This window comes from Trachurus trachurus (assembly GCF_905171665.1).
Source record: "Trachurus trachurus genome assembly, chromosome: 24".
NCBI lineage: Eukaryota > Metazoa > Chordata > Actinopteri > Carangiformes > Carangidae > Trachurus > Trachurus trachurus.
Window position 1 is genome coordinate 15,379,344 of NC_139910.1, and position 10,720 is coordinate 15,390,063.

General features: G+C 39.6%; 1 protein-coding gene across 1 annotated transcript; it reads right to left on the reverse strand.

The window, feature by feature from the left end:
• Positions 1 to 189: 189 nt before the first annotated feature.
• Positions 190 to 10,272, reverse strand: LOC311007386 (N-lysine methyltransferase SMYD2-A-like). The gene is made up of 13 exons (XM_084000537.1): positions 10,108 to 10,272; positions 8,259 to 8,465; positions 6,101 to 6,164; positions 4,440 to 4,550; positions 4,293 to 4,353; positions 3,281 to 3,405; positions 3,114 to 3,181; positions 2,263 to 2,365; positions 1,724 to 1,834; positions 1,468 to 1,588; positions 931 to 1,105; positions 706 to 814; positions 190 to 618 (listed from the first exon to the last, which is right to left on the reverse strand). The coding sequence occupies exons 1-13, from the start codon at positions 10,131 to 10,133 to the stop codon at positions 538 to 540; spliced, it is 1,362 nt and encodes a 453-aa protein (XP_083856663.1). The 5' UTR covers positions 10,134 to 10,272; the 3' UTR covers positions 190 to 537.
• Positions 10,273 to 10,720: the final 448 nt, after the last annotated feature.

Sequence of the window (10,720 nt, forward strand, 5' to 3'; positions counted from 1 at the left end):
TGTTTTGTTTTTATTCCTTGTGGTGTACTGCTGTATTTTATTTATTTATTAGGGACGTCGGACGCAAATTAGCCGCCTGGCTATAATCCGGCATATTTACAGCAGTATTTCTTTTAGTTATACTAATGTTCATTAATATGCACTGTCCCTATTCAAATAAATGCTATTATTATTATTATTATTATGGATGACAGGGTGCAGCTGACGTGTCAGTCAGTGAGCCAAAAACAAATACAAAATCCTTAACAGTTTGGAAAAAGAACTTCTCAGACGCCTTATGGTCATTGTGAAAGTAAAAAAAAAACACATCTTGGTGTAACAACTTTAACAAGGAACAAATACAAAAGTATTCTTCACACAACTCAAGTCCCTGTGTCAACCTCTAAAAATCAATAAATAAAATAAGTCATAAAAACATGAATTGCCTCTAATACCAAAAAGAATGGAAAGTGCCTACAGTTCTGTAACGCTCCTTATCCAAGGAGTAAATGCAGTCCATAGGAATCAGCCATGCTCCATCATCTCCTTCCCTTCTCTTCATTTTTGTGCGATTTCTTTGCGTAACTCTGTCAAGTAGTAGTGATCTTTCCCATGAACCACCTCCATTATGGCCATTGCCTGTGGGCACACGAAATCCTCTTAGTCAAGTATTGTTAAGTTCATTAAAAGTCTGATTTTTTTTTAAAAGTCAGAATGTCAAATTACCTTCTTAAAAGCACTAACGCCCATGGAGTGCCGATCCATCACCATGTACAGTCTGGCCATCTTCAGGCACAAGGAGGACACGTTCAAGGAGTACGGAGGATACAGATTGCTGCATTGGAGAGGGAGACCATACTTGGTTATTTTACTCAAGCACAAAAATCTCACAAGTGTAGATATAATTAAAGTCTTTGCAAAGAACTGTATTGCACATATTTTACTTATTACTTGTAGTGTTTGAGGATCTTCTCGCCGTAACTGATCGCTCCGTCTAAATCTTGCATGTGAAGACAAATCCCCATGGCTTGGTACATCATGTGGAGCATGTAGACGTTAGAGTCATCAAAGACGGCGCCCATCTCCTCCAGGCTCTGCTCACACATCTCCATTAACTCACTAGGGGGTGCTACAGAGTCAAGGCTGCATCAACACAAGCTGAGGTTGAACTGAGATGTCAAAGGGCCTCTGATGAACCAGTCTTTAACTACTCAGATAAAGAATAAAATCTACACTGAGTGAGTCAGTGAGTAAATCACAACTTAACTGCAAATAATTAGAAAATGTCCACTACTACTACATCATGCAAATTATTCACCAAATGAATGAATTCAGATCAAAGCTCTTCAGTGCAAACAGAGGTTTGACAGTTGAACTATCAGGCTCATAAGGCTCATTTTATGGACAATGAACAGTTACACAACTTTTACTTGGGTTTCCTGCAGACAACACAAAATCAAAGTGTTATTTCATGACATGAAAGGATATTTTTTGTGTGTTTGAAGGCTCTGAACTCTCTGATGGTTTTCCGGGCGTAGCGTACCATGTTGCTGATGACATCCGGCTCGAAGGGGTCACTCTGCTTACGGACTTTCAATTTTGCCTTGTCCTGTAAGTGACGACAAGAGCCTCAACGTGGTAGTCAACCAACCCAACCGATGGGATACACAGCACACGTGTGTCTTCCCAAAAATATTGCTAATAACATTTTTTTTTTTTTTTTTATCTTTTGAATTTGTCTTACTTTGGACTTGCTTTTACATTCCTGGCATTCACAGGTGAAGAAATAGGACTCTCTCAGCCTGTTGTTACGGTCATCTGTTGGATAAAGGAGGTCTATGTAGCTGATGAGCACCTAGAGGTAGAAATAACACATGGAAAAAAGAATTCAAAACAAGTCCCACTCTGCATTCCTGATGTATTTCCTCTTGTTTGACGGTGTCAGTTCTCTGGCAGACAGCTCTTAGACCTCTTAGGTTAAAAGGTCAGGTATAAAAATTGCCACCAGCCTCTTCAACAAAGTTGCTGCATGGTATTGTTTCAATCATTGTCTTTAAAATGTATATATTTTGGGGGGCTTTTATGCTTTTAATTGATAGGATAGTCAGAGAGAGAGACAGAGAGGGGGAATGACACGCAGCAAAGAGCCGCTAGGGGGATTTGAAGTGTCGGCACACTTTGCCCTCTCATAAGGGAAGCAGGGCGCCCTCCTTCACACACACAAACACACAAAAAGAGAACAGGACTCAACCCCCTCTAAAGGCAGCTGTCCCCTTTCCTCACTTCATCTCCAGGCTTCATGTTCTGCACAGCTCGGACCTCGGCTGACATCCCGTTATAAGTGACTATGACGCTGGGAAGACAGCTGTGGTTTATCAGTGCCACACTGTGAGGAGAAACACAAAGATAACAAGAGAAACGGGGAGGTTAAAATAAAAATACCACACTACACTTATCCTTTCTTAGTAAAACGGATGAGCATGGAGGAGCAGTGAGACAGAGCACTGACATAACAGTGACATAACTGCTTTATTTTTGAACGACGTTAGCACCATGCTACAGCTCTGCCTACAGAGAGGTCTTGAGAGACCCTGAAATACGTCAGCAGCCTTGTCACTACCTGGGTGTCAGGCTGGAAATATCTCAACAAGATTCTGAGGAAACATTTTCAGCCCAACTCAGCAAGTTTTAAAACATCACCAACAGCAGGGAGCCCATTTTACCACCAAAACACCAGCTGCTGAAGAAAAGTTGTCTCGTCAGGCTTCTTTGAATTTCTCTTACTGGCTTCAAGTTGCTTTAAATATCATGCACATACACAACTTCTACAAACAGATTCCTACACAGCATCCACATGGCAAATACAGTACATAGTCAAAAACACAGAAAAGGCAATCAAATTGTACACTGTCAGTATCAGTAACAATTGAATTAACTAACCTTGGAAATGCTAATGCAGATTAAAAATTAAACTCACAAACACTGACAACACATACGATTTTCACAGAGTGAATCTGAATGAATCACAACAAAGGAGAACACACAGTGTGGTATACTGTACCTGAACAAGCGATGTTAAAACAGTACTGAATGACAATGTGGTCGTATGTGTGCATGAAAGTTTTCCTTCTTACTCTGGGTAGACTGCAGTCCCTATATGGGACAGTTCATCATCCTCTATAGTGAAACCATTACAAGCAACCTGTTGAAGAGACGACAGAGCAGAGAGAGAAACAATGCTTATATATAATCATCCTTTGCCTATTTTACAGTGAGGTGTGTGTGTGTGTGTGTGTGTTACCTGGGAGAATAGTGTGAGCAGGTCTTTCTTGTCAGGGATGTACAAGTGTTTGGAGTAAAAACGATGCAGTCCGGCAATATCTCCCTCACTCATTTCTCTTTTCTCATTATCTATGTCCTCCACGTCTGTTAACAGGGAGAGGGATTTACATTTTCACTTGATTGCACTCATTTGACACGATTATTGACATGTAGCTTTGACTTATTTTTTACTCTGTGAACCTGTTTCTGTGTGGATTTCAAGCTCTATTAACAATGTGAGCCACATTCACTCCAACCAGCAGACATTTATAGAAGTTCAATAAATGATCTGAACAGCAATCTGTGCAGGCCAAATGTATGATATTCCTTACAGGAAATGGGAGGAGCCATGACGACTCATAGCACAATGGCCAAAAAAAACAAACACATGTTATATAATGTTACAGCGATGTTAATGTGAGGAGATGGGCTTGTTTCACTCTAATAGTGGGTTCTACTATTAAAAGAAGCAGAAACAGCCATATTGCTGACTGCTTTTTATGCCATAGCACGTATATATTTATACCTGTAATGTTTTTTGTTTTTTTACGTCAAGAATAATTGATTAATGTATATTTTTCAGATTTTGAACAGAGACTAATTTATTAATCATTTAATGTGGTTTCTTTGGTCCAACACCATCTGACACACAGATGCACATGCAACCAGCACTGTGTCAGTCTAAAGTGCTGCTGCTTCTCTTTCAAGCTGTTACACTTGTTACGCTGTCTTATGGCAATTCCACAGCCATAGGATATGTGTGTGTGTATATAGTGAGAGATATAGATGTGGCCATGGGTGTCTCTGTCACTTTAATCTGAATGGGCTGTGCTTTTTGAAGAGGGACATCTGGGGGCACTTAGGACTGAAGTGCACAGACTATACTCAGTATTCAGTTTCTCTCAAATTTAAACAAATACCTTCCAGGTTGGTTTAAGTACAATCATAAGATTGAACACACATGCTTTTTCACTTGTTAGACAAATACTCACGGGATTGTATGTCTTCTATTTGCAAGATCTTCTCAGACAAACATCTTTCTTTCTGTGTTTTCTGTGTGGAAAATGGCAGCAGTGAACTACAGTACAGTATGTGCTAATCTCTCATTAAGTCTTCATGTGTTCCATTAACTCTTCAACCTTCTTGGCGAGGATTCGGGCCACCAGGCGGGTTATCTCTGACGGACACCAGTTCTCTCCAAATGCAGTGATTGCAGAGCACTCCAGCTTGTGCATGGCCCAGTCTCCTTTCTACACACAAAAGAGTGAGTATCTTCAGTAGAGACAACTATTGCTGGTGTAAGTCCAACCACAGCCAAACACCTAACAGTTGGTATACGGAGCTTCACTGCCAGCTGTAACATTAAGCAGTATCGTGCAATGTGACTCCACGCTGTGTTAATCTAATGCTACCGCCACCCCTTTCCCCATCCAACATGTAAACTGAGTAACTGACCCATTAATTTACTGTCTGATTTAGTTCATTACAATCAAATTGGGGCAAATTCATATACAGTGGGTCCTTATCATACATGTTATACAGACATACGTCATAAACATGTGGGCTGATTGCCGACCTTATCAGTGTGTGAATGTGTGAGTAAATGGGTGAATGTGGCAAGTGCTTTGAGAGGTATTAGACTATGAAGCTCAATATAAATGCATTTATCAATTACAGTGTTGCCCATAAAGTTGGAATCAAACTTTTTTTTTTAACCTGTTCTCATGAAGAGGTAAAAAAATGCTTTGGAACAATTATATTCAAATCTCATTTCAGTCCACCTCCCTGCAGAATTTCAAACAAAGGCTTCGGTCCTATCTGATGAACCAAACTCATACCTGACTACAACTGACCCTTCTCCTTCCACTGAAAGGATTTGGCTGAACTGGAGTATGCTCTGGAACATGTGTAGCCTACAGTTGCACATTTCCATGCTTGCTTGAACATGACTAGCCTACAGACACACACACTTGTGCCCTCACTTATAAGTTTAGATGTGTTCTATATTGTGATTTTTGAATTATTCTTACCTCTTGATTTTATGTTTCTAAGTCTGCTTGTTTTGTTTACTGCTGTGGTCTTTTATTCTTTCTTTTTATGAGGTGAGATTTCCTTTATAAACCTCTCTGTGTTTTTTTAATCTCACCTGCACATCCGGTTTGCTGTATTTTAGTTGTTTTGCTTGCTTGCTTGTAATATTGTGCAAATTAACAAATACAATAAAAAAAACAAAAAAACAATTCTTGATAGTGTATATCTCCTCAAAACTGGAACCTGGGACTCAGTATGTAATCATTGCACGTGGTCAAAGGTGATTACTGATGTGTATAACTAGGAATTTAAAAAAAGAATGTGTCTGAAAACAAAATTATTCCAACTTTATGGGCAACAGTGTATAATGCACATACAGAACCACACAAATATAATCGCGCATGTGGGCATTTTGAGGTCCTCAACTGATAACTGAGAGGTCACCACTTATTCATCCACAGCATAAGACTGGACTTAAAAACATGTAATGCTCATCATAGACATTACTGATGGACCTTCATGAATCACCTTTGCTATCATCTTCAGAACCAGTGGGGCCAAATATGTAGGGTTTGGACAAAGAACATCAAGTCATCCTATCAAATTGTTGTTGGGATATTTTACTCTGACAAACCAGGGAACCACAATGCCAAGATGCTTGCAGAACAACATAAATGTGGTTGTTGTAACTGTGGCAGCTCTGCAGACTGAGATTTTGAGCATCATGTGGAGTGTCATCCAGGAGAAACTCTACCAAAGTGTTTCCTACCTGACATTTTGCATTGCAGTAGAAGGCTTTCTTGCACTTTCCACATCTTGCCAATCCCTCTTTCCTATGAATGACAAAAAGGGTATATTATCTCATAGGTGACAAGTATAGGACACCATAAAGGAGTTACTAAGCGATCCTCACAGGTCCTTGAAGAACTTCACAGTCGCACAAAGAAATAACTCTCTTGCACACCAAAGATAGCTCAAAAAATGTTACACTTTAATCCTGTGAATGTATTTGTATGGGTATGGGTGAGTACAGTATCTGGTTCCTTCTGTCTGTCGCCGTCCAAGTGTGTGTACGAACATTTGAACATCCTGCTCTGAGACAAGACGCAGCAGTTGCTGGTGGCCTGGCATAAGTGAAAGCAATGAAGGGCTTTAAAACATTCTGGGGTATTAATAGAGTTGACCTTAGGAGGGACCAGCTGTCTCCCTACCTCAATGAAACAGTAAAGCAGACCAAAAGTGCACTGATAATATTCAGATCCTTGCGACAAGTTCAAGCACGCAGAATGCAGTCAGATTAAGTGGTGGGAAAATACATGATATGTAGATTAAAATGCAAAATCTTGACCCTCTAAAAGTGACCAAAGAGTATTTGACTGCACCACCTAGAGAGTTGCCTCCGTGGTGTTTTCAAACTCACAGCTAAATAAATGAAACACGACTCCTTCACTCACATTAGAATTGGAAACATGTACAAGTTGACATAACAAAGCCCTTACTGGAGACTATGGTTACAGTTAAAGAGGACAGTGTTGAGATAAGACAGGGTTAGGACTGAGGTCAGATGCAGGATTATAGCCAGCTACAACACAAGTGATACCTTTAATTTCCTTTTTGTCATTTGATAGTTGAGAGTTCAGGGCTGAGCAGTAAAAACAAGCCACTTGACTAGACAGAATCATAACTAAGCACATTAATCTTCTGCAACTGTTCAAATTATTTTAAAGGCAGCATCATTAAAGCGACAGCGCCTCCACACAAGCAGCACCACTCTGTCAGCAGCACTGCAGTGTCATTAAAGGAGTCAAAGGGGACAAATGACTGGTGCTTCAGTAACTACTGTACATCATCCAGTGAACCTCAGAGAGCGCTGCCAAAGAAAACACTGCTTTCACACCAAGCACAACTAATCTGACATTGTTAAGCATAACAAAGCATAAAAAACTGCTGCTGCAAAAGAAAGTGCTGTAACTTTAACATCATAGCGCTCTCAATATGGAGAAACACAGCGCAACCAAATATTAAATTTGATTAAATTAGATTAGCACTTTATTGTGGTTACACACAGTAGGTTATAGTCCAACAAATAGAGTTTAGCATCCAAATGGATAGTATGTAAACAAAGTTGTAGTATGTGTCATTTGATCATCTTATTCATTGATCACTCCATAAACCGATTTGTCTTTATATCCCAGTCATTAATGACAACTAGAGCTAGAGGTGAAAATAACTGTATCGTGGCACCATTCAGTTCACAAACTCCAATGCTGCCATTCAGACAGAGGGTATGCAGATCTGTGAAAGAAGATATATTGGAAAGGCGAGCCTCACAACCGAAATAGATTTTATAGAGTGGCATTTTTTATGACAAATAGCCTTTAAGGTGCTGCTTTAGTAATCAATACATCATTACCAATTAACAAAAAGTAGTAAATTAACCATATCTTGGACTCATTTGATACCTTCAAGTCACATCTCAAGACACACCTCTTCAAAACTGCCTACTCCCTTTAATCCCAATATCCATCTTTAGCCACCTGTATTTTTATGTTCCTTATGTTTATTACTTGTAGCTACATTTATTTTGCTATTTGTATGTTCTGCATGTCTGTTATTTGTATATTTATTTTGCTACTGTACTGTTCTAATGTTTTCTGTTATCTATTTGTAAGGCGACCTTGAGTGCCTTGAAAGGCGCCAACAAATAAAATGTATTATTATTATTATTATTAATTCAGATCTACCAAATTAATAAATCGTGTTGTTGCATCATGAGGTGCTGCCACCGGATGTCAGTCATCATCAAAGTTGCATGATCTGATACAGGCCAACGTGATCTGATATAAACTGTATTAAATGCTGGAGGGCAATAAAATGAGTTATCAAAGTATGCATGCACGGATAAAAATAACCAGTCCAGTAGCTACCTTGTGAAGCAGAACTCGCAGTAGCAGCTCCTCTCACTCACTGACAGCACGTAGGAGTACGCCGGGCTGGTGAACAGGAGCTGCCCAACTTTAAACGGTCTGGTAACGCGCAGACCTCGGCCTTTTTCCGGACTGTCAAACCTGTCGAGTCCCTCGATGCTGCCCGTCATTGTGCTGCCTCCGGCTCTCCTTCCTTGTGAATGACTCCTCACCATAGACTGTAGAGAGAAAGTGGGATGTGGCACCTCAGCAGCAGCAGCACTGCTTGGGGCGTTGCCAAGGTTCATAGTGGCACCCAAGGGGACACAATGCGCACGACTAATAAAAACCATAAAACTCTTTGTGCAGGTGTGTGTGACAGATGAAGTCTCTGTCCTTATTTTAGCACACAATAGATGATTCCCAATAGATTAATTTCACATCAACCACATCAAATGACATCAGCCCATCTGAGGCCTCAGAAACAACCAGGTTTCCAAGTGGGACGTTCAAGGACAGCAACATTGAATAGTCCAATATAGGCATTAAAAAAAAACCCAAAAAACCCAACAGCTAAGGAAAATCTTGAATTTCTTAAAATAGATGCCACATCTTTTTTGTTTCTTCTTTTTTCTCCCACTCCATTTTATCTAAATTTTTTATTTTTTTAATCTAAATGGCAAATGTGGAAACAATCTGACAGTTATGAAAGAAAAAAAAACTCCTAAACCTACTACTTAATAATAATAATAACAGTTATTATTATCTCCTTTTTGATTGAAATAATATTTTAATATTATTTCAATAATTAATAATAATAGAAGATATTGAAATAATATTTTAATATTATTTCAAGTCCTGGTTGGCCCATGTTTTAAATCTTCAGTGAATGCGACAGCGCCCCTAGCGACGAGGAGCTGCGGTCACCTGTGGTACTACAGTGATGGAGAGATACTGACCAGCAGTGAGGTCAAGGTAAAAACTTGCCAACAAATACACAAACAAAACAATCATGCATAAAGCGTGTGTTGTCAAATAACCACCTTGTCAAAAAGTTAAATGTAAAAAATATTTAAATGTAGAAACTGTATACAGTTCCTCCACGTTAAGTTACGTTGAGTTAGCTTAAGATGTTAGCTTGTTCTCCACTTTTGCTAATGTTACCATTTCTTTGGTTTGCTGAGAGGATGAAGAGTTCTGCCTTCAAATAACCACAGCAACACGTACAGTGGGACTGTGTGACCTGGTCACCTGGATAATCACAAGTCATCGAAAAGATGGTCCTCTTCGCCATGTCCTACTGTAAGTAATAGCTACTTTGTTTATCTGGCTGTGAAGTCAGCGTCTGACTCGCAGCGTCCGCATTTCGGCGCTACAGCTTGTTTTCCTACGTCAGACATTTGAAGTTTATCTGTGCAGTGTCTGTGCATTTTATTTGTGAAAAAGTTGAAGGGGATATTTAATTGCTTTTGCCAAGGCTAGGTCTTGAGAAACATAGGGGCCTATGAAAATAATGAAATGTGCACAAAATTATTCTGTTAATGTTTACATAATTATGCAAACAAGTCCCACTTGACCATATAGGCTACTACAAACATGTTCTCCTCTTATTCTGTGGAGAGCTGTTCATTGGTGCAGGTGTACGAACAATGAAATGACCTCATCCTGCAGCTGAATGATTTCTGAGCTATGATACATTTTAAACACAACACTCAAACATAAGAGGAGAAGTCAACTCAACACTACAATAAAACATGTTCTTCAGGCTACTCCATAGTTGACATGAGCCCTACTCATAGGTCATAGTGGGACTGGGACAACATAAGCACTCCATAGATTCTCGCATTGTGCATTTTGCACATCCATATACCTACCTTTACCAACATCTGTTGACATATTGGCATCTTCTATTTTCTTTGCTCCCACCTTAAAAATTAGATGTGTCTTTATCTTCGTTCTCTTCAGTAATACCAGTCCAAACAGTTGTTTGCTAACTTTAGCAGATGAGTTGTGTGCTGGCGGGCTGGTTGGGGTCTGAACCTTGGTTGTTGTCCAGGTCTAGTGTTGCAGCCTTTATAGGCTACGCCTGCTCCACATCACATTAACAAACCATGAGCTGTTTTTACCATAATAACTTTATGGATACGTCGTAAGACCTGCCAGTGAATTAGATGTATCACAAAACAACATTGCTCTCAATAAAAATAAAAATAAAAGTCACACATTACATTATATTTAGCACAAATTACATGTGCACTTGCAGTGAATACAGATAGTGTGATTGTGTTGCTGCATTTCCATTGTGAGTGCCTGCTGTGCTCTTTCATGGCTGTGAGTGGGATCAGGTTCAAGAAATGACATGATGTTGATGTCCTTACTGTGCCTGAGCGCTGTAGTGTGTGTATGTGTGCGCCACATTAACAAGCACACACACACCTCACTTAAAGTATAGACATTGAACTGTCATGGAGGTGTTGTGACAC